At 47.2% G+C, this 24,295-nt stretch overlaps 3 protein-coding genes across 5 annotated transcripts in view; 2 read left to right on the plus strand and 1 right to left on the minus strand.

Annotated features, from left to right (window-relative positions):
- Window positions 1–330: 330 nt before the first annotated feature.
- LOC120899932 (cryptochrome-1) lies at window positions 331–4,101 on the minus strand. The gene is made up of 5 exons (XM_040306303.1): window positions 3,589–4,101; window positions 3,148–3,482; window positions 2,408–3,069; window positions 1,320–1,568; window positions 331–1,247 (listed from the first exon to the last, which is right to left on the minus strand). Exons 1-5 carry the CDS (start codon window positions 3,737–3,739, stop codon window positions 1,007–1,009), a joined length of 1,638 nt encoding a protein of 545 aa, XP_040162237.1. The 5' UTR covers window positions 3,740–4,101; the 3' UTR covers window positions 331–1,006.
- A 914-nt stretch (window positions 4,102–5,015) lies between these two features.
- LOC120895451 (secernin-1) lies at window positions 5,016–7,860 on the plus strand. The gene has a single exon (XM_040298813.1). It carries the CDS (start codon window positions 5,153–5,155, stop codon window positions 6,266–6,268), a length of 1,116 nt encoding a protein of 371 aa, XP_040154747.1. The 5' UTR covers window positions 5,016–5,152; the 3' UTR covers window positions 6,269–7,860.
- An 11,245-nt stretch (window positions 7,861–19,105) lies between these two features.
- Window positions 19,106–24,295, plus strand: part of LOC120907222 (cardioacceleratory peptide receptor-like) — a 49,710-nt gene continuing 44,520 nt past the window's right edge. The window contains exons 1-2 of one of the 3 annotated variants that reach the window (XM_040319052.1): window positions 19,106–19,349; window positions 21,737–22,275. The gene's annotated coding sequence lies outside the window, so the exon portion shown is untranslated. The remainder of the gene's footprint in view (window positions 19,350–21,736; window positions 22,276–24,295) is intronic. The other 2 variants (XM_040319053.1, XM_040319054.1) reach the window with 2 other exon arrangements.

A 24,295-nucleotide genomic window follows, 5' to 3' on the forward strand; every position in this document is an offset into this window, starting at 1 on the left:
TGTTAACTTCTAGAATCAAATGCATCAGAACAGAAGATAAAACGAACGAACGGAAATAATCGAATGGGAAAGTCAGCAAAACGTAGTTATTAGATCGAGAGAAATTCAAAGCAAAAAAAAAACTATATTAATGACGAAACACTGATGTTCTTGTTCAGTATGTGTGTAAAATATTTAAAAATAACGAACTATTGAATGAAAACAACACTAAAATATTCCAGAAAAAAAATCCCAAAACCCGAATACGTTCATAAGTTGGGCGCCTTTTGGCACTTTTTAGTTTTCTTCACAAAACCATTCTCATCCAAAAACTCTCTCACTCCCCGTACATTACATTACATTAACAATGCATCTGCTTTATTGTTTTTTTTCACGATTATACATTTGGTATACATTTTTAATTGAGAACAGTTCCGCCTCCGCTGCATTGCTACGAACGGCGGCATCGTCGTTGGCTTCTGGCCTCGAATGGGACACTGCTTTCAACTCCGGACCCGGAGCGTTAGTTGTCCGGCTTATGCAAAATGTATCGCATATTTACACATACACACACACACGCTTACGCACACATACATAAACAATCTTCTTAAATCTAAAACATGGATGCATTTACGCAAAAACGGAGCTCTTGGAGAACAGCCAGGATGCGACAATGGAGAGCATCATCCTGTTTGCTTTTTTGCGTTGCATGGAATTAAAACAAACTCTACACCACACGTATGTTGCTATGTTGTAAGAAAAATATCCCACTTTCACCGATCGATAAACATCTTCATATGAATAACAGACGAAAGCACACCGTTTCGTGATCATGGTTTAAAAACTTTCCCCTTCCCTTAGTTGGCTTCTTCAATCCGGTTCCTACCTACAAGGCTCGCGTTAACTTTAGGCTTGTTTCTGTTCCGTCTATCGCGCACAGCAGCGGTTGTTACTCAGTGCACGTCCCTGTATTATAGGTTTGCGCTACGGAGGCAGGCAGTCCTCGCGGGAGCACCTCTCCGGGGTCTTATGCCTCCGTAGCGGCATCATCCGCCAGCCAGAAGAACTGGCGAATTTCTTCAATGTCTGACGGACGGCAATGGGGCGGTGTGGAACCACCATCGACCAGCTTCTCCCTGAGCGAGGCCATGGTGTGCGCGTTTCGCTTCGAAACGATCGCCAGGTCGACCATCGGTGCCGGATACTTTTCGCCGATCACGCATCCGAACTCGATCTGCTGCTCACGGGAAGCTTTCCACGGTTCGTGCCTTAAAACGAAAGAAAAAGGAACGCCATTAGCACACACACACACATTTGCGAACGTCCATTCCTATACTTACACAAACTGTGCCGGATAGTTGGCCAGTTCTGGCAGGTAGCGCTTCACGTAGTCACCCTTGGGGTCGAGCCGGCGGGCAAGCGCGATCGGGCAGGTGCACTTGGAAGAGTCGAGCAGCCGCTCGAACGCGGACGAAGACACCCACATCCAGTTGCCGGCACACACGGACCAGTCTGCGTCCAGCAGATACTTGAGGAAGTGTTGCAATCCCTCCTCCCAGCTGAGCCACAGTCCACCGCGCGTCAGGAAGCTGTGTCGCCGTCGTCATCGACGGAGGTGAAAGAGAGAGAGAACATGTTATGTTTATTAAAATTTCAGTGGCGGGAGGAAGCTATCTGCCGAAGCAAAAAGGGGCCACCACTTGCTGCATTTTCTATTCTTGTTCCACACACTTTTGAACATTCCGGCAAACGAACGAGAGCAGTGCGATCGACAGATGCGCGTCACACGGTGAACAATCAATTCGATCTACGTTCTGTTTACGCTTCCGATCTTTGCTGTACCATTTCTTCTCGAACCATTGGCAAGAGCATCCAAAGCAAAAGATATGCATAAATGAATACGCAATCGATTGCATCGCGATGATCGCGGATGACATTCTCGCAAACTGGCTCGTTAGCATAGCAAAAAAAAGGAGGAAGCAAGAATGATTCTGTCCAATTTGATTCTTTTTCTTTTTTTCCCCGCACGTGCTGCGATTAATTTGAATAATCCTAAGCTGCGATCGAAGAAGATGCTTTTTTAATGTTTCTTCTTTTACGACAATCAGGCGATCCTATCGCAGAATGAAGTTCCATTTTTTGTGCTAAACGATCGCCCACTTCGGGATAGCGTGGTGGACGCTTCCTTATCGCACAGTTGTTAATAATCGGGCCAGTGCACAGCTTTTAGCACTGTTATATGGTTCCATCCACCGAAGCTCCCCGTCCCTATTGCTTCGCCCACTACCAAGATGTCCAGAGTATGATAAGATCCCAACAGGGACGAAACCATTTGGACCGAAACGCCACAACCCGCCGATAGACGTTACTCTGATTGCGTTGCATTCATCCTTCCTTTCCTCCTGACCCCCTACCCCTATTCACTTACGTCGCGGTTATGTTGCGCAATATGTGGTGCAGCCAACCTTCCGCCAAAAGCTGTCTCATCGCCGCATCAATCATTGGGAAGCCCGTCCGGCCCTCCTTCCAGCGGGTAAGCGAGTCGTCCTCCGGCTTGTACCATGGAATGTTCAGGCAGATCGGATTGCGCTCCATCTCGCCGTAGTGCGGGTTCTGTACCGACATCGTGTAGAAGTACTCGCGCCAAATCAGCTGCCCGGTGATGTGGTGTCCGCCCGGATACTTGAACTGGCTGTTCGACTGCACCTTGGCGAACAGATCGTGCACGCACCAGTAGAACATGCGCACGGACAGGCAGCCGAATCGCAGGGCCGCACTCATGGACGTGGCAGGGCCGAGAATTTCCGGCTTCGCCTGCGTCGGCAGATAGTAGCCCTCGCGGAACGCTTCCTCCTCCTGCTTTAGGCGAGCGCCGAGCGCCTCAAGGGCACGCGTCTCACCACCGATCCACTTCTGGAAGGCAATTCTAGCGTTGCCGTCGTAGTGGATGCCAAAATCGTCCGGCGCTGGCATCTGCTGGCAGAGCTTCAGCTCGGAGGCGAGCAGGGCCGGAACGCGCCCAAACTCCACGTACTCGAAGTTCGGTGCGCCGACCGGGCGCGGTGGATCCCCGATGATGTTCACCGTATGCTGGCAAAGTCAAACAGATGGAACGAATGAGCCTGCGCCCTGAAAAGAGTGTACCTTGCTGGCCGGGTGCATTCTTACCAGAAACATCTGATACGTGAGTGGTGGGATGTCACCATTCGTCTGTATCACCTCGATCGGGTTCCACAGCGTGTGCGACACGTTCTCCACGCAGCGCACGTCCATCGTTCGGCAGAGCTTGGCCACCGCATCGTCGCGCTCCTTCCAGATCGGTTCGCAGTCCTGCTCGTAGCACAGCTTCTTGATGTTCAGCTCCTCGAACAGACGGCGCAGCACGGTGACGCTGTCGCCCCGGAACACCAGCAGCTGTCCGCCAAGATCACGGAACTGTCGGTCAAGGTCGGCCAACGATTCCAGCAGGAACTTCATCCGATTGTAGCCGACGATGCGCGTGCCTGGTTCGAAAACGAAACGCGTGAACCCGTGTCATTGGAAGCCAAATCAATAACGTCAAGGTAGCCCGAGGGCCATGGCGGCACGTGCGGGGGACCTTTCACTTACCAGCACTTTCGCCATCGAATATGAAGATCGGGAACAGCTTCACCGCCTCGCTGGACTGGTTAACGCAGTCGCTTTTGAGCGCTTCCAGCAGGCTCGGATTATCGTGCAATCGTAGCCCATGGCGAAACCACAATATGTTATTGATCGTCATCGTTTCGCACGCACCTTGCGCCTCCTAGCGGACCTCCAGCCGAACCACAGCGAGCAACTGCGTATTTATTTGCACAGGTAGAAACCCTTCCACGGGAAGCTGTACAAGCGCGAAATGGCGAAAACCTGCCTGCAACCTGCCGGAACGATGAGCTGACTGACACGCGAATAGTTCACCGGATATTCGGGCGCTGCTTTGGCGGACGATCTAATGCGCCTGAGGTACGGTGTGGTGGGAAAAAAAATGCGAAAACGGCTCACATAATGTGGTGCCCAACGTGAACTGGTTTATCAAATGGTGCGTGTTGTTTTTTTCACTATCTGCTGGTGTTGTTGTTTGTGTTGCTGTTGTTACTCACGCACACTGTCGCCTGTTTTCCTGTTTGCTGTCACGCTGACAGCTGTTCGCAACCCAGCAGACAACAGCTGCCTATCTCGCTTGATCTTTTGCTTGAAATAATCGTTTAAATGTTAATTAATCCTTCAGCATTCTGTTTATATTCGATCTTGTTTTTACGAAGCCAATTTAATACATAAAACAGAGTGTAATTTTCGGTAAAGTATTCGAATGAATGATGAAAGGCGACCACTGTGTAACAGTTCGTTCAGGGCTGCTTCAATTGATTATTGCAAAGTGCACTGATCTCCTGCTGCTTATCATTAGACTAATGCATCGCGTTATTAATTGGTTGTAATTACACTCATTATAATAATCTCAAGCGTTTATACAATTATCAAAATATCAGTTTCACACAAAGCAACCTTCCAAAAATAGCGTATAAAATGGCCGCACGTGCTCTCTGTGTGAGCTGTGACAGTTCGGGATGCTGTCAGTCGCTTTTCCGAGAAAAAGAAATCATCTGCGAGTGAAAATTGCTGATTTGTCCCGGTGTCTGCGATTGAGCGTGTCTGTGTCTCGCAAAACAACCAGAAACTTCTCGTCTGCTGCGGCCAGATCCAAGATTTAATATTCGTTTTTTGGTGTCCTCATCAATCTATTGCTACGGTCTAATTTAATCGTAAATCAACCGGTGTGCTTTACAGCAGTCAACATCCCGTAGGAGTGAAAACACCACCCTTCACGGAGAGCTCTTGCATTGTTTCAGGCAAGTAACATTTTCATTTCTTTCCAATCATTTTTCTCATGCCCTGTCCTGAAGGAAAGCGTCAGGGTGTGGAAAACTGCTCCACTCGTGCGAAAATCCTTCCATGCGAATCGCGTATTTGCGATGAGTGAAAAAAAAACTTTCACCCCTTTATTGATTTGTTGGCAGGAGTGAGAAAGAGAGCGACTTCGAAAGCGCACTGCGGCGGTGCAGTAGTCTGAGCGAGACAGCGAACGGTATCGGCACACACACGAGCACACGCAGGCCGACGGGACAGGCAGCCGCAGCAGAGCCGCAGAGACTGCAAAATGTCTGGCAACGGTGGTGAAACGTTCGTCGTGCTTCCGCCGTGCACGGAATCGAACCGGAAGCAGATCATCTACGGGCGCAACGGAACGGGATCGCCTGAGCAGGTTACCGAGGTCGTCTACCTACCCACCGCGGACGGAAGCGAGCCGATCACGTTGCCCAGCGGTTGCGAGATTGCCGGAGCCGCCAGCTTCGGGGTCATTCTGAACAAACCGGCCGGCAGCTGGGGTGCGGAGAGCGGATCCAACGAGAAGGCAGTCACGATCGGGCTGTCGTACAGCGAGCAGGGAGCAGGTGGAGATGGCAAAGTGTCTGCGTTGGATCTGGTTCGATTGGGACTGGAGCGGGGCGAGAGTGCGCCCGACGCCGTCGATAAACTGGTGGCGCTCGTCGAGCAACACGCACCGGAAGACCGTAACGCACTGAAGGCAGCCTTTGTAGTGTGTGACCCGGCAGCCGTTTGGTTGCTAAACGTAGCAGGCCAGTTCTGGGCGGCAAAGCAGATCCAAGAAAGTAGCGTAGCGCTAGCGGCGACGGGTTTCACCATCGGCGCCAGCTTCGATCGTAGCACGGACGATCTGGCATCGAAGGCGCAGGCGGCCGGTGCGTGGGACGGTGCTGGTGAGTTTAGCTTTAGTGAGGCATTTGGGGGCAGCCCGGCAACGGACGCCGCGCGTTCCTGGCCGGCCAATGAGCCGGGCGTGGAGGGTGCGTTCGGGTTGAAGCATATGTTTGAATGTCTGCGAGCGGTCGGAACGGATCCACCGACCGGCCCGAGCCATGTGTCCGTCTTGAGTGGTGAGGGCGAGCTCGCTTGCCACTGGTTCACGGCTACGCCGCAGGTGAGTGAGTCAGTCTTTAAACCGTTCATCTTTACTGCCGGGGCAAAGATTTCGCCCCTTACCCGGGTGCCGGAGGGCGAAGCCCAGACGTTGCTACATCGGCTGCACAGCAACCGGAAGTGGGAGCTGGTCGGCAGCTTGCTTAGCTCGCTGGAAGCCACCTGCGTGGATGAGGTGAACCGCTTCCTGAGCGAACACTCGGGCGAAGCTAGCCACGAGCTGGACGAACTCATGAAAGACTGCGTCGAGGCGGAGGTGAAGTTCTATCGCTAGATGCTGCGAACCGGAACGTGTACACCCGATTGCGTGCTCGCACAAACTGGCAACTTGATGAAGCAAAACGGAAAGGGCGACCGAATCCCTCGATTCCGCGGGTGTGTCTCAGTGGTACGAGAGGTACAGTTTGGGGGTAACTATATTTGCTTGTAAGCTGCGTTTCGTGCGGGAAGGTGTGCTAATCGTTCTCCTATTTCTCAACTTCCCAATGATGCCTAGTAGGAACTGAGACTAAAACTGGCACGAAACTCATTACTCTTGTAGGACAGTACTGCACTGCTGCGATATATTAACATTTACGAAAAACGAAACGGTAAGCCTTACGGACCACCGCTCTCCCGGTTAATCGAATCGTAAGGAGACCGTTTTTACATCATGTGATTATCTTTTGTTTGCTCTTGTGTGTACGTTTTGTATGTGTGAGTGTGTGTGGTTTTTTTGTATGTTTTGTTGTATTGTTAAACATTAATTTTATGTGCGCTCATGCTTTTGCTAAAGGTCCGCATTATTTTACAGATCTCCAGGGCTTAATTTGCATTTTTTGTCTTATTGCCGTGTTAATGATTTGCTCTCAAACTGCAGTTAATGACAATTTTTGCACTGTATTGTAAAGAAACAGTATTGTACTTGTGACATCGTGAGGTGAGAGAAAATCACTCAAGTCACTGTTTGTCAAATTGCAAAACCAAAACTGTGACCGAAGTTGCTATTTTAGTAAGAAAACCAGATTTCCTTAAACAAGTATTCATCGCATTCTAAATTGAAATTGCATTCCAAGATAGGGCTTGCTCGTTATTATTTGCATGACGTTTTATATGTTAAGTTATCCTAAAAGGATGTTATTATCTGTGTGTATTTTCGCTGCAAATGACGCTAACAACATCGAAATGTATGGCTCCGTTCTTTCTCGTGGTTTGAATGGCAAAAACAAAAATCTAGCGCGTGTCTCAGTTGTAACATTGTAACCCCTCTGTTAGAGTATGAATGTCATTCCATTCGAATAAGCTGTTGGAGTAGCAGATTATATTTGAATTTAGCATCCATTCAGCATTTGATTTCAGCCAAATAATCAATACTAGACTGCAGATCATCCCCGGTGTAGTGGTGCAAAGGCACGCCCATTCCAACCTCTATTGACACGTAGTAATCGAAAACGAAACAAACCCTAGTTATTCGCATAATAATATTCTCAAACTCGTAAACGAAAAATGGCTTGAACAACAGTTTAACGAATCGCGCAAAGTCCGCAAAGCAAAACAAAAAAAAAAAAAAAAGACGATAAACAGTGGAGCTCGAAACTATTAGACGAAAAGAATGTGCTGAGAAAAGGTGGCATACAATAGGAACCAATATAATAGCGATGAAATCGGATGTTTTCTTTGGCTTTGAAAGATTTCAATACGAGACAGGCAAGGCAATGTGGATGATAATGCATAAACTACATATACATTTATCAATAATATACCCAAATGCGAAAACCTATGTCGGCCGAATGCGCCAAATGTGATCGTGTGAAGCAACAACAAGATCGTCTTCGTAATGAACCAAATAATAATAAAAAAAGACATGAAAACTATGTTTACCAAGAATGTATTGAAGCAATGCGTGTGTCGTGCTGCGAATAGTGTGGATAGTTGTCGAGAAAAAGCAAAGAAAGTATTTCCGTAGCAAATATCACAAAGCACATACAAACACCGTCGCCACGCTCTCGCCCAACGAAGTATATGAACGGTGGTGAAGAAATTAATCATCTTCAAGAAAACCCTAGCAAACACCTGCTGCTGTACCTTTCCTCCATTCTCGTACAACTATCTGCGATCATTTATCATCGAAATCAAGTGGTGTGTGGATCGCCGAGCTCTGCGGGCGAGAAGAAGGATCGCCACGGTTTGCCTTCGTGTGCCCCTTTGAATGGTGTGTTTAATCGTTGTGAGATTACCCGAAATTCAACCTCCGAGATTTTAAAGATCCATAAATTGTTCGCTTTTATTTTAGCTGCGCGCAAAGAATGATGTCATTGTCTGAAATCCGGATTGTCGGATTTTGTAGTGAGCCCTTCTGACGTGTGCAAGCGTTTGTTTGTTTTATTCCTGAGAATGATTTAAGTACGTCTTTTCATGCTCCCATTCCTTTAGGCTGCTCTTTTGCTTGCTGCTGGTGTCTTGAAACGTTAGACGTGTGAGTTTAGTGTTTATGTTAAAGTTCGCGCGGATATAAATGCATTTTGGCGGGCGGTCAGTGAACCGCCTGGCATACACATCATAACGTTTTTATGGACGGTGTATGAGCAGTGAGATTGCTTCAGTTGCGTAAGCCATTCGTGCAAGGCATAAAGCAATTCTAAGTACTGTTAAACATCATCTAAACCCCTCGCTCTTCGTTGAGCTGTTGAAGATCTTCGTTTGACTCATCACTTTAAAAAGATGCTTACAATATACGCACTTTAATCAGCATCAACACACCTGTCTAACTGAAAAGGTACTGATGCACCCACAGTAAGTCAGACTAACCAAACCAGCTATCCGGGTCAAACATGCGTGTCTTCCGGCGAGAAATGGTGGCAGCAGGTGTGCAGTGAGATGGGCGTGTGAAAAAGTAGCTATAAATAACAAACCCATCAAAAATGGTTCACTTTCGCTAGAATCGGCTTTTCTTTAACCCTACGGTGCTATTCTTTCGGGATATATTGTTTTGGCCGCAATGCTTGGGTACGCTGCTGGCGATTGTAAAACACTCCAACACCCCCGGGAGTAAGCATCGGGACGAAAAATTATTTATAAGCATTTAACAAAACAACCTCATTCACAATCGTGTAAAACATCGTCCGGCAATGTGGCAAGTGGCAAATTGATGGTCTGCGCCACCATGTTGGACACTTCATTCGCCGGGAGAACTAGATACGAAAGATCGGTAAAAATCACTGTGGGAAGTCAGTTGCTTAGTGCGGGCTGTCGTAATGATGTTTGTTTACTCTTTTGCTTGACAACCACTCGTAAAACTCCACATCCTGCATGTGCCGATTATCATGTAAACAGACGATAAACGTCGGGCGCCAAATAAACTTCCAATAAACGCTTAATATTTAGGTTTATTAATTGCACGCTTTGGTGTGGAATTTAGAGGGACAAAGCCGCTTTTTGTCGGTTAGTATAAACACTAATTTCGTGGTAAATATAGATTTTCATTCAACTTTGGAGATACGATCTAATGAAGGAGATTAGGATTGAGTTGTTTCACTAATTGATAGATAATGTGAGTTCTTTATACATTAAATTAGAGTTGAAAAAGATACATTGCAATGTGTTTCTATGAGTGTGGGCTATAGATGATCACAACTATGAAATATAATTGCTTCTCTTGTTAAGAAGTAATGTGAATGAATCATTGAATGGTTCGATATGTAAAAACTGAACTGGTTGAATCATCCACAATCTATCTGTGTTCTAAGAAGGAACACACTTCAACGAAACTATGCTTAATGATCGTATCAATGTAAGTTCATTCGTTTCCAATCTTATTTACGATCCTTCTTTAATTTTCACTCATCTTAATCTTATCAGAAAACAACAACAACAGCAACAACAACAAAATACACTTGCATCCATAATATGCAGCATTTCCCACCCTTAATTAAAATAATTAAAGCACTTTGTAGATCAGTCCCACTGCCATGATTATGCGTCAGATAAAGTTGCGGTATGGCTCATTAACAAAATTGAGTGTACACACAAGTTAGCATCCAACGGCCACCTTTCTCCCAAAAGAAAAAAAAACACTCGGTGTGCGACAAAACCCGGGGTCCACGCGAACCACTTTATCTTGCCCAGAACAGTGTGTTTAATGTCAGAGCAAACTTTACAGCACCATAAAGTAAGCAAACCCACTGGCAAACCCACCCCAATCAGTGTGCTGCCGCTGCGGGTTCGCTGTCTGTCGCCGTACAAACGGCTGTGTGCAGTTGATTTGGCTTCGGAACGGAACGGAATCCTGCAGGAGGTGCACCCAAATCTCTGCCGTGTGGTCGAAAGGCAACAACGGCATGAAAACACGCGCAAATGATTCCCCCCCCATAAAAAAGGAACAGCAAAGAAATTAATATCTTTCAACACTCCCTACCCCAGATCCCTAATTGGAAAAGCATGATCAACGATCCTCACACGATCCTCCAGCCGGTTGGAAGCGTTTTTTTTTAAGTTTCAGGATACAAACACATCGGGTACCAAAAACCCACAGAGACGGTCCCCAAATCAGTAATAATATGCATGCGAGAAAACAAAATGATAATCATAAAACAGCAAACTGGAACGGAATGCCTTCATCAAAGGTGTTTAATTTAATGCGTACCGAGTACAGACAGGTTCAGTTAACTTTACGACCAATTCGCTGATAATGACACCTCAGCCTGTAAAAGACAGAGAGAGAGAGAGGATGGAATGTGCGTGTGCGGACGGTTCGGGGTCGGTTTTATGCTTCCAGTATACTTTCCGAGGAATGTATTTTCTTTCGCGCTTCGTTTCGATTCGTTACGCTGCCCGCTTTTGTCAGGTCGTCTTTTGAAGCGCGAAATTAAATTTGTCGATCGTTGATTTTGCACTTGCGCACACATCCGGTGCGCGAGCTGCAGTTGAAGCGCCACCACGATCAACTACATTTCTCACACTTTTGCAGGCAGGCAGGCAAATTCTGGCGAAACGATTGGTGCGATCTTTTTTCGTTTTGCCACTCACGGACAGATGGCATCTTTAATATTCGTGAAGCCGCGAAAGAGGCTTCCTGTTTGGGCTGGTGTGGCCTTTCGCTACCGAGAATTCGGTGCCCCTGCGCCCGTTCGAATTGCAGCCGTGTTTTAAACGGGCTGGGAAAGCCCGTCGGGAAGATGCATCGTGTATCGCCGCGGTTTGTACAATAAATTTCAATTTGCATACAATGGAACCATTTATGGGCATGTTTTTGGCACCCAGTGTCTGTTCTGCGTTCTGCGCGATAGTTGTATGGAAATAAATCGTGTGTGTATGTTGTGAAGTTAATTCAAAGCTGGTTTGGTTGCAAAAAAGGGAACGAAAGTATCGCTTATTGGGTGGCGGCCGCAGTCGTGGACGAGAGTTTCCCATTTTCCCAAATTTATTGCCAAACGGGGTTTTGAGCCGGCCTTTGAGAAATGTGTGTCAACTTCATTGGGCCCGAAATTTACTTGCCAAGAGGGAGTAGACAGTCAGACATTTAGTTTAAATTATGCGTTGCATTTTTCCGTCACATGCTTTAGATAAGGAAGGTGGCCCCCCAACCTTTGTGGCCAAAAACCTGTGTACGAATCCAAGTGAAATGAGCAGTTTAAACCACCCTTAATCAGCGTGCTGCAAGTATGTGTTTTCTGTTATTTTCGTTTTAAATTAGGCACTACCTTTCTCGAACCAGTTTATTTCAAAGGCTGCTTTGTGCTGAAGACGCCATTGAACTCGGTAGAGGAAAGTATTTTTCCCCGCTCTATTTCACAAAACCGCACTCTCAGTCAACTGGTCAGTCGTCGCATAACCTGATCTTCAGCCGTCGGCTGATTAAGTGATAGTAATCTTGTCGCAAGCCGTGAAAAACTGCCACAAATCCTTCGAAGTTACGAGATATAGCGCAGCGACGGCAGGATCGGGGTTCCGCAGGAACGGTGCCGTCCGCGATGCACCCCGACGACGACCTTGGCAGGCCGTGCGGGACGGGTTTTTTGGTATCTTAATTATCCAAATTCAACCCGTCCCCCTCCCATCGACTCACTCACACACCGGCATGACCCTTCCGCGCCCGGAGGCTCGATGCGTTTGATTCCCAACCGAAGTGCCCAAGTCACGGGTTTCAGTTACTTTCACCCCGAAGCACATTACCGTTCCTCGTGTACCTTTTTTTACGCACCCGGTACACGATGAAATGGTTCAATCAAGGTTTTTTTGGTCCTCCTTCCAACACACTCCATTTTTATCCAATCAGTTGTGGTGGAAGAAATCGGCAACGTCAACTCCAAAACGAGAAGCGTGCGAGGGTATGATCGTGCGAGGGGTTTTTAAATTTTTATTTGCCGAAATATAACAATCAGAAACTAATAATATTTCTGACGATGCCCGTGGCGGTGGGTTTCTCCTCCTTTCGGGTCGTGATATTGTGCTGGTTGGCCGAATGGGTGATTACGGTTGAGTCGCAGTTTGTTGGCTCAATTATGATTGAGGCTTTTTTTCTTCAGTTTTGTGCTTTTATATTGTAAAGTTGTCTTCTTTTCTTCTTCTTCAATTGATTTGTTTGGCAACGCACAGTAAATGCTAAAACGGTGTACTGCATGTGCTGTTGACTGCTGTTCAATTGTAAGGAGTTGAGTTAATAGTGATAAATATGATTCTTTTGCTATGCGAATTGCATAAATTTAGGCGAGTTTTAAAGCAATGGTTGTATCTATCCACAAAGTGCTAACGAAATGTGCAACACACTGTCCACATCCACAAGGCGCTGCCTGTACACCACGAAAGTAACCCCGATCCGTTACGGGTGACGATTTTCCCTCGCCCCACCGGCGCACACCGCACAGCGGCTTACACCAGGGCAACGAAGATTGATTAAGTACGCAAGGTTTTCGGTACAACAGCAACAGCAACGACAAAAAAAGAAGGTAAATTTCTGTCACTCATTTGCATAAAGTAGTGTAGTTTACGATAATAGCCCGTCACGCATCAGGGGTCCCAGATGAAGCCGGCGTGGTGCTGGTACGATTGAGCGATACCTGATGCCTTCATTTGCGGGCTCCCAAAACTAACGACTGCACTGCACTCCACAGAGCGTACGAACCTTTCGATTGGGGCGTTTTCGGTGCGCACGCTTATCCTTGTGGCGGGTCCGGGGTGCGATGCGACAGCCGTTTTGGCACGCAAACCGAATCCGGCTGCTAATCGTTGCCATCAGCCGTGGTTCTGCGTGTAGAATAACACGCGCGGCTACAATCTGTTGTGCCGGAGGAACCTCAGGCAACGTGAAAGTGTGTGACGCGCGAGACAAGCGCACCAGCCGGCTATTTGACTGTGTCGTAAAACATTTTACGACATTTTAATTACCGATCAATTGAATAAAGCGATCCGGTGCAGCCTTCTCGAGGGCGTTTCGAAAGATGAGCACCGGGAGAGAGGGTAATGCCAGGACACAGGATCCGGTTGCAGTTTCGGTGCAAGCGCATTAAACTGCAAATTGCACGGGCATGGTTGTTGAAACCTTTCTTTCTTCGGTGCCTTTTTTTGTTTACAATTCGTTATATTGCCTGACCCCCCAAAATGCTCCAGATTCGCCGGTGCGCAGCGGCAGCCAGCCAGCATTAATAATCTCCGTGCGAAAAGCTTGCCTTGGAACGCCCTCGCTTGCGCCGACATCTCTGCGGAGGCGTAATCGTTCGGCCGATATTCGAATGGTAACAGAATCCAACAGCAACCACCGGCGACGACGACGACGAGGATAGTCGATGCTGTAGATCACCGGGCGATACTGGAAACGAGATCACTTCCATTGCGTGCTCCCGGGGAAGGATGACTGTGGCGTCGAATCACTGTGAACGGGAAGGGAGGGAACTCCGCCCACACCGCAACCCACACCCATCGGAGTCCGAGCGATCGTTCGCAACCGTGTACGGACATGAGTAGAGCCCGTGCGACGATCTGGCGAACTGATTTGTGTTCTGGTCTGCGGAGCGCGAACATCCAGGGTCGAGAGCGTGTATGGATGGTTGTTTTATCAGCATTTGATGCAGCTGACTCCCTTCCGAAACGATCGGTGTCGGTAGGATTTGGGAGCGATGGTGGGTTGCTTGTTTTTGCGTGTGACATCCGATCGATCCGAGCCGAGATATGTAGGTCGAAGCGGGCTGTTTAGCTCTTCCGATGTTGTCACAGTCACACAAGTAGGACGGTTAATTATGGGTTTGCTTTGGTGCATAATTTACGCTGCTCCAATATCAGGCGATCGTGGCTGGAGTATCATGTAAGAGCGAACAGGAGGAAATGCTTCGACGTCGATGAAGGTTATGGGTCAAATAAAACGACTTTTAAATGTCTTAATGCCGGAAGATGCGGTGTTGCAATGGCACAGTCATACTAGAGTTTAACCATGGAAGGATTATCACAACATGTTTAGTATAAAATTGAAGATGAGTTGTAACATATAAGGTTTTTCATGGGTACTCATAGTTGTGGGACACTTCCTAAACTCTTTCTTATTAGAAGTGAACTTTATATGTTGGATATTGGACTCTATGGCAACCGTTTTGGACAGGCTCGTTGGAAATTCTTACTGGATTTGTCCAACAAGGATGCTAGAGTGTCCGATTCCCATTACAATAAGTTCATTTCTTGTAAGAAAGAGTCAATAAAATGTCCCACAGCTATGAGAACTCCTGTAAAACCCTGTAATGTATCATGGCTTATTGGAGAAATGTGACAATTATTCTTTGATCATTGAGGAATCTCATCCCATACTGATCTTCCTTTCTCGCTTCAATTTACGAACCTGAGATCGGATCTTGTTAAGTGCATCCCGGGCGGATATCGCCATAATCATTACGGACAGACAGCAGCAGCATCATTATCATTACCGAGGGTGCTAAGCTGGGCGGAAATTACCTCAAACGGCCTCCCTAACCAAGCGCACCCATTGCAATGAAAGCAAATCGTACACGATCGGCCATATGATCATGATCATACACAGTTAGTGCACAAATTAATTGACTCCCAGAGCTACCACCACGGGGCCGGGTCCATCAAACGGGGCCGGTCCAACACGCATACCTACAAAGGCTGCGCGTCTCCTGGGTGCAGTTCTTTTGCGCTTTCCACACGCCACCATAAACACATCAAAGGCGTAAAGGGTTCGCGCGTGGTGTTTTTTTGTGTGTGTTGTTGCTCGCTTTCCGTTTTTCTTTCTCCGCGTGTGTGATTTGCTGCATTCAATTTCCCACCAACCTCCCTGGCTGCCACTAGTTAGCACCTGGCTGGCTGGCCAGCCCGGTCGTGTCACTTGCATGGCACCACTAATAGGTAGCACTAATGCTGCTCAATTTGCTGTGTGCATTAAAGTTACACTTGTTTTGCGTGTTTAGCTGTCCGCTCGCCAGCCGCCGCCCGCGGTGCCAGCCTCTCGTGTCCACTTTTGGGGCCGTTTGTTTTTTTTTTTTGCTATTTGGACCGCTTCCAAATGCACTTCAAACGCTGGTCGGGGGGGTTTGCTGTGCACTAACAGGCGTAACGAGCCTGGCAGCAGCATGTTCGACCTGGGTGGACAAACGCGACGGGTTTCCAAATTTGTCGCGCGCGCGCTCAGAGCTCGTGCAGCTGATAATTGGCTGTGGTGGTGGTGGTGGTGGTGTTGTTGCTGCTAACGCCTATGCCTATGCACACGAAAGAGTGGTGTCCGGTGACTTAAGAGATGTGCTCCGAAACGGTGGCGGTTCCCCTAAGGATGGAAGGAATTTAGCACTCGCTTCAGTTTCTTTGGCCTTTTTTCTCTTTAAAAAAACATAGAAAAAAAAACGAGGAAGGAAAGAGTGGCAGAAATTAATGAACCATGCAATTGGCACAACCGGGCTCCACCGCGGTAGGGAGGCCCGTTTTGGATAAACAATGTCGAGTGACTATTAATATGACGCAGGCGAAGCCCGCGTGCGTGTTGCGTGGTGATGCTGGCAAGGGGTCAAACTCTTTCTTTTTCCTTCTAACTGACCGTCACTGTTTAGCCAGCCAGATAATTTGACGCCGTACGATGTGAATGTGAATAAATAATATGTGTCAGAGCGCGCGCGCTCGCGTGAAGTTCCCACTCAATGCGGATGTCACGCTGCCGGTGCGTATGTGGCGCGGAAAGTGCAGTGGCGCGTGGCAACGGCTCGCACACGGTGTCACGGTGCATTGAGTGAGCGAGCGCTTGGAGGTGACGAATGGAATGGCACCCGGTTCCGCTTCTCCCGCTTTTTGTTGTCCGATCCGAGGGGCTTAATTGTGGATTAGCTGTCATGTTGAATAATTTATGCTCACTTTGGGAGGGAGGGATGGCACACGGTGTAGTTGTGCTCGCTTCTAGTAAACACGCAGCTGTGTTGACGGATTTTGTTTACACAATTGGGAACTTAATCATTGTTGGAGTTGGAAGTTACAAAAAAAGAAAAAAAAACACAGGCCTGTTGTTGATTTTGTTTTGATTGAGCGCACAGCTATGAAACGCATAATTAGCACTCAAGGACGGATGGTTTGTACGATATGTTTTATTCCACAATGGGATGATATGTATGTGATAAACAGAAGCTGTGATTTTATGGAAAATTAGAGAGTTTTTTTACATCTCATTGAATGCATGCAAAATGCATAACATGCTCGAATGCAAATCTGTTTACATTGTACAATATTTAAATAGCAAGAAAACAGATCAGAATTGCGGTCTAAAATGACTTAATCAATGTTGCTGTGGGCAATGGGATAAAAGTGTTAAATGTATTATTTGTTTGCATCACAACTTTTGAACGAGGCTTTCCTGTTCGACCTTTCGTCTTCTTTAAAACATTAAAAAATGCACCAAAAGCCTATCCAGCCACAGTAAGGTTGAGAAGGGGAATAAGAGCAACAAGCAACCAATTCCCGTGACACATTCATTTTACTTAAAGTCCGCCTCGAACGTTAAAAAGTGCACGTATTTCCCGCCTTGCACCTTCCTTGTTCGATGCTGAAGCAAAAGATGCAAAAGCCAGGGAACAGGGAATGAAACTCCATTCCCTCTTTCTCTCTCTCTCTCTCTCTCTCTCTCTCTCTCTCTCTCTCTTTCCTTAACCCATCCGCCGAGGTTTCTGAATTCTGGTCACTTTCGTGTCGCCCCATTCGCTCGCCCCGCCGCACAAGTTTTACACTAATCAAGTGCACGACGCAAGTGCCTCTAATCCGGATTATCGAAAATTTATGTCCCTGTCAGTTAGGGATGGGGAAGGCCTCCGCGGGAGACAAGGCACACAGGCTGAAGGCGTCGTTGTATGGTGGTAGGGCGGTCGTGTTGCTGCTGTTCCTCTCTCTCACACCCTCTGTCTTATCATTTTCCCTGTTTTACGCCTGATGACTTTTTCCATCCGTTTCCTTTCCACCGGAGAATGACGGTGGTGTGGAGTGTGGGGGAACGATAGCAGGAGGAGCATGGTTGCACAGATGCAAACCCGAGCGGAGCATGATCTAGGCCAGAAAAGGTAGCGATATTGGGACGACTTCCGAAACAACCGTGTGCCGCTCTTCCGCAGTGCGCGGCGCTCCCGCGGTGCTGTTTATTTGCATTTAATCAACAACATCAACAACAGCTCCAGCCAGGGGGCGAGAGGTGCAAATGGGGAGAGAGAGAGCAAAAAACACACACAACAAATTAAAGACACGCGGTGTCTCGACACCTCTTCGGGTCGCGTGTGGAATTTGCGCCCTTTTTTTTGCGCGCGAACCCGCGCGGTGCGTTTCCGAGAAGAAGCAACAGGTGAGTGTGAGCTGCGAAAGAGAGTGAGAGAGTGAAACGCGAACCCGTACTCGCGCGAGGGAGCGAGAGAGAGCGAAAGTGGCAGTGAGAGTAACAGTGAGAGTGGAAAGGAATAGCAAGGGTGTCGAACTCCGGAAATTTGATGTGCGTGAGCGATGGAAGGCGATACAGATTTTGAATGACTGTTTGGCAGGTAATTATGTGTGAGCGTCCTATTGACGGGCATAAATGCTTTAAATGTATATAAAGTACATTTCATTTGATTATAAACAATAAAATAAGGCAATCAATATGTGAAGATATATAAAAAAATCACAAGGCAAACTATAAAAGGCAAACTGTACCACGTTGTTTCGAAGATGCAAAGTCAAATGTAGGATGCAAATGCACTTATACAGTTTCGTTTTAATTTTGAATGGAGTTTTTGAAATATTTTAAATAAAAACTATTCAGTCCAAATGTGCAACATTTTTCAAACATGTTTGAAACATGCTTTAAATAACCTTTTTGAATGTTTCAGGTTGCACTTCCTTCAAACTGATATGATGTTTGAAGTTTGTATTTCGTTTTAATCATCTTGCAAAGCATCTTGCTTGTCTTTTGAGTATTACAAAATTTATTTGAATTTCGCTGAACTGGTTTTTGAACAGCGCATTAGAAAGAAACGCGCAGAACTTCGTCAGAAATCATTTCCATTCATTTCCATTTGTTCCCACGCAGCGGTTGTTTCAGAATCCGAACGAATTTTATCATGAATTAACATTTGGAACTGAAAATTGAAACAAACAAATCATTTCATCAGACATTGTTAGGATAAATTACACACATACACAGCTTCAAATCTATCCTGTCCTGTTCAACAGGCCACTGTACCCTGGAACAGTTCTCCTGAAACCGACCTACCTATTCGCCTCAAGCCATTTGCTTCAGCAAAAAGGTTGCGTTCTGGAGCGTCTGCTAAAATTTACATTCACCAACACCGTGGAGCGCTCTGTATAATCGCTAGAAAACAATCCCCTCAAAACAGAAGTAATGGGCTTCTAATGCTTAACCAACCAACCAACCGACAAAATGCTCCCATCTTTCTGCCGCAAGCAAGCGAGCGGCATTTGTTTTCAAACAACCACCGGCAGCAGCAGCAGCTCCGTCCTTTCGAGCCGGATCGAGTGATCAATCGGAGAGAGAGTGAGTGAGAGAGTAACGAACGCCGCTACCGCTAAGAAACCTACCGACGCCCGCACGACCCGAAAACGCCAGAGAAAGCATCGCACCGAAAGAGCATCCATCCGGCAAGGGCCGCGCGCGCGCCACGAGCTCCGAGTTTCTTGCTTTCTGCCGGTGGCCTCCCCCAAAACCGGGCGCACCGTGGGGTTGTGCGGACCCGCATATTCGCTCGCCAGTACCAGCCAGTCAGTCCGAATCCGTTGGTCGTACCGGTCGGTTCGGTTGTTCGGTTGTGCGTTCGGGTTAGAGTTAGGTGTCGCTGGAGATAACGCCTTTTGGTAACGCTTCACCATTCGCGGTTTTGACGTAAATTGTGGTACACGCTAAAAAACACTCCGCTAAGCCGGTAAGGAAGCGAGCGACTCATCAACGTGTGTGTGTGTGTGTGTGTTTGGGGTTTATTGTTGCTAGTGATGTTAAACGGCATGTTTTTCGTTCTTCTCGTGGGCTGAGTTTTGGTTTCCGCTAGGGAACGTATCCGTTTTATTATCCTGTAATGTCAAGTCGCGTGCGATGGTTGCTATGGGGCAGCTCCGTTCGGTTCGGGGCGGTAGCAAATGGGAACCCCCCCAGATCACTCATATCCTGGCCCACAGTAGTGCCCACTCGACGTACGGGCGAACCCGAAAAGCGATGTAATTTAATAATCTCGGTGCCAAATCGGTGCGCCCAGTGTGGCAAGCAAACATCGGGGGTTGACGAAGTAAAAACATAATGACATGCCGTAAAGGGGGTAGGGGTGTTAGGCCGGCCTCCGGCTGTGCCACGACACGGGTAGCAACGGCTGGTGGGTAATTTATGAGCTTAAAGGTGACATTTGTTACATCCTAGTAGACGCTGCCGGGTTTTCGTTTTCCTTCACTGCGACCACACACCGTAGTTGGTCATGTTTGCACACTGGTGTCAAATTTTTGAAGTTCCTCTCTGTTTCGGTGCTCCGTGTGTGTGTGTGTGTGTTTGAGGAGGGGGGGGGGCGGGAGGGTTAAAGTGAGTGTAGAAAATTAGAATATAAAGTGTTCAACATTTCTCCGCCGAACACGTAAGGAAAGGGAGAGCAGGAAAATAAGAACCAACCATAAAGCATGAACCGGCGCTTCTTGACCTAGCGCAAGTGCACGAAGTTCCAGTTGGTGGTTGACTTGGGTATCGGCTAAAACAAACGATGCTTTCGGGGCAATGTTTTTTTTGTTTTTTGTTGCTGTTTTTGTGGAAAAATAAATTTCCTGATTCTTTCATCGGATTAGATTTCGAAGTGTGCGCGAACAATGTAGCGAAAGAGAGAGAGAGAGTGGGTGTGGAGTGAATCGTGCTTAGCATGCCCGCCCGGCAGCTACTACTCTACTACTGCAGCAGCAGCAGCTCCATCGACGAGCGAACCCCGCAGCCAGTTGAAACAATAACGAGCAAAAGCCACTCTTCTTGGTCCGGTTTTTGGCGGGCGGTGAAAGATGAAAGCAAAAGTGTAGTGTGTGAGCTGGTGAACTTTTATTGCACGGCGGGATACTCTCTGCGTGGGGGGCTGTGACTCTATGTGTGTGTGTTTGTGTGTGTGTGTTTTAAGCGATGCGATTTTCTGATGCCAGCAGAGCGCTCGGTGATGATGTGGAATGAATTTAGCGGCTTGGCTACGTGTACTTTGTTTTTTTTTTGGTTGTTGTGTTTTTGCCAGCGGGAAAATGTTTCTATTGCTGCTGCTTCGCAGATCATATCCTCCGCGGCGATTCTTGGAATCCGTGTCCATGGTAACGCGCTGCGTTGGTTGGAATGAATTGGTACTTCTTTTAAAAATGGATCCATGACGAAGGGTTCTTTATTGAGCGATTTCTTGCCCCCGTACGGGGGGGTGTTGGAGCAGATCAGATGCGCTGCCACACACTAGTGTGCTTTATTTATATTCTATACTGCCTGGAGTGAGGGTCGCAAAAAAGTGCCGAAAATTGTCACACTGCGGAAGGTGTCGATGGCCGCGCAGAAATTTATGTACCCAGGCCATAGAACTGACACACTGACGAGCTGATTAAATAAACACGCTGCCCATACAGAAGCAACGCTTTGGGAGGGAGGGTTGTAAATTGTGACAGCGGTAAACATTAGACCCGCGCTTGTGGCAGGGAAATTAAATGAAGCAAAATGTCGGCAACGCGTCCGCTTAATGGAGGCGCCCAGTAAGACGTGACGACTTCAATCATTTTCTTCTTCCTCTTTGTCACTTTCCTTTTTTTCCCCTCTTACATCCTTTAAACGGAAATATGCACTTTTTGGCTTTGTCACGGATGTGTGGGTGTGTGTGTGTGTGTGCGTCGAGTTTTACAATTTATGGTTATTTATAACCACGCTGCAATGGCGGGGTCCGCGATGGTTGGTTTAAATTTACAACCCTTATAAAACACCTCGATCGAATTTAAAAACGCATTCTTAATTATATCAACATTTTTCGTTGTTGCTGTTGTTTCTGCTGTTGGGGGAAACAGGGAACCGATGGGGAAACCCGCAGGGAAGGGCAAGGGGAATCACATTCTTCTCTCCTCGCGGGCGACATACTTGACGTGCGCGCTATTTATAATGTGTTCCATATTTTATTTTTGTCTTTGTTTGTGTGTACATTTTGATTATTTTTTGTTGCTGTTGTTATTGCACTCTCTTCTGCAGCAAGATTGTTTTTGATGCACTTTTTGTGCGATTGATTTCTTTACCTTATTGCTCCTTCAATGCGTCCTCTTTCTCTCTTATCAGTGCTATCATCTTTGTAAAGGTACAAAACAAAAAAAGGGCAAAAGAAAAACGACAAAAAACGCACCTTGCAACAAGGTGACAACAAAAGAAAACTGTGCGTGTGTTTGTGTGGGTGTGTGTGGGTGTGTGTGTGTGCGCCATGTGCAGTAAAAATGATATTTATATTCCGGCAACTGCTTGATGCACAGTCGGCAGTAACGTGCTGTGAGGTGTGCTGGTGTAACGCAGTGCAGTAGTGCACAGTTCTCCCCACCCGAAAACGGGCACGGGTGGGTTTGCGAAGAGCGGACGGGCGCGCCATTCCGTTTGGCGGGCGTTGATGTGCTTTCCCTGTTAGCATTATTTATAAACAAGTGTGTGTACCGTAGTGGTGGGGTGTGGTGTTACATGCCAGTGGCTCCGGGACAAAGCGTCACACTTTTATGATCGTACCACGCTCGTCACCCCCCAACCCCAACGTCCCAAGCGTAAACAACGTATGCTGCATATGGATGCTGCCTTTCGGCGACGAGCTGTTTTGCTGTGAGTTTGTCAGGAAGGTAAGTGTTAGTGTCAATTAGTGAGGCAGCTGATTCGCGCGAGTGGTTCGATGGTGATTTTGTTGGGTTTTGGGGCACAGTGATTGGCGATCGTTTTTGGTGCATAAATTACAAAGGTTTTCTAAAATGTCTTTAAACATTGAACGTATGTCTATTTGACAGGGTTTGCAAAATTATTAAAATATAAGTTTTACATTTTATCAAAACTCGTCGCAAAAAACGGTATGAACACAAACAAAAAACCTCCATATTTTTTCCCTGAAAACATAGCTTGAATTCGCAACATTTCAAGCGTATGACAGGATTTTCTGCGAATAATTTGCCACCAACCAACCGGGATAATACACGATATGTCACATTCCGTGTAAATGTGTTCTAATTAGCAGCCATTAACTGGTTCTATTCAAATGAACTAATTTAATGATTGGCAATCAGCATGAAATGGTCAAGCGAAAATGCGTCGGACAAACCACTTACAATCTGAAGTTCTCATCTCCTCGCAAACCCAAACCTGTAAACAGTGATTGCTGGAAGCGATAATAACGACGCCGCTTCGCATGCACGTGAATACACATCGGGACGGGGGAAGTACGTCTTTAAAAAGTACTATCAGAACCGCTTTGCCTTCACCCATTCCGACTTGTTTTCGTCGAGTCTTGATACAACAACCAGCAGCACAACGGGAAAAAAGCAACGACAGAAGCACACAATATGTTGTTTTCCGAACCATCCATTCTGGTATTGTAAACTTCCTCCCTGCTATGTTCCTGCCGTTGTGCCGCACCGGTTCCGGGCGTAACGAAGCATTATAGCACTTAGAGCAGTAGATTCACTTTAATGTGAATACGCGCAAACACACACACAAACTCTCTTTGCTCCGTGAGCATCAATACCGAACCGTTCAGATTGACCTTGGCTTCCCTTGGCCCAGGGAGGGGACCGGACGAGGGGACGAGGTGGAGTCATGCTCAAACAGTGCAACGTCGTCACATCGCACTTGCCTCGCACTTCTGCAGAAACTTTCCGTCAGGTGCAGTTTTACCCCCGCGTGCAGTTGCACGCAAGGCAAGCGCATGCTGTTTTCCAGGAAATTTGAGCAATCCGATCCTACGCTGGATCCTTTAAACGGGGCAGTGGCGCACGTAAGAAAAACAGCCCGCTCTACCGGTGCTTTTGCAGCGTTTTTCCGCCAGAGACACGTGCCCTGCAGCATGCTCGCTGGTGGGGATGCCATTTCCTTTCAATTTTTAGTTGCTGTTGCTTTCAACAAAGTTTGCTTTCCCACTTGCCGGTTGCTCTTGGTATCCGCTCTTTTTGCATTTTTCTTTTTGCTGTCGTGCCCGTATCATTTATATTAATGAAAGTTTCCACGAGTCGTCAACGTCGGTTATAAGGAAAACGCTTTCCCAACGCTGCGCAGACTTGAAAGGTTTGTAACCCGTTTGGGCTTCAAAGGCATCATCACCGTGCGTTGACAATTGATTTCTTGCAAAACTTGCGCCGCACTGTTAAGAGGTGAAGCTATTGCGCCTTTGGATGGTTCGAGTCGAGCGTGGGAAAGGTGGTAAATCGTTCAAAAACTGCTACTCTTTTTGATCGTGGGGATGGAAATCAACGTGCAATGGCACGTGCGTTTGGCACAGGCTCAAAAAGCCAATCAGTAGTTGCTCCTGGGCACACACAAAATAAAACTGTTCCGAGCGAAAGTCGGCCAGACTCGGTCTAGACAGGCTGAAACGACACGAGCACACCGAAAATGGATAAGTGATCAGTGGGAAATGGTTTCAAATCGTTATGGTTCTATCTTTAAATTGCAATACCACACATCTCCAACCAGAAAGGCGGCCATCCTTCCAGGAACTTCAACGCTTTGCGGTCAAGCAAAGAGCACGCAAATCCATCATCTTCCAGCTCATTAGGAAGCGGCTCTTAAATTGCGTTACATTTCAACCGGGGGCGTGCTGATGCACGTGCCACTGTGGGGAATTGTTTGACCGTTTGATTACGGAGAGCTGCCTGT

Source organism: Anopheles arabiensis, chromosome 2 (assembly GCF_016920715.1).
Source record: "Anopheles arabiensis isolate DONGOLA chromosome 2, AaraD3, whole genome shotgun sequence".
NCBI lineage: Eukaryota > Metazoa > Arthropoda > Insecta > Diptera > Culicidae > Anopheles > Anopheles arabiensis.

Excerpts from the sequence above, each read along its gene's own strand:
- LOC120899932 (XM_040306303.1), bottom strand. The coding sequence starts at position 3,739 with ATGACGATCAATAACATATTGTGGTTTCGCCATGGGCTACGATTGCAC. Across the intron at positions 3,483-3,588 it reads ATTCGATGGCGAAAGTGCTG|GCACGCGCATCGTCGGCTAC; the intron begins GTAAGTGAAAGG and ends TTTTCGAACCAG. Across the intron at positions 3,070-3,147 it reads TCACGTATCAGATGTTTCTG|CATACGGTGAACATCATCGG; the intron begins GTAAGAATGCAC and ends TGACTTTGCCAG.
- LOC120895451 (XM_040298813.1), top strand. The coding sequence starts at position 5,153 with ATGTCTGGCAACGGTGGTGAAACGTTCGTCGTGCTTCCGCCGTGCACG.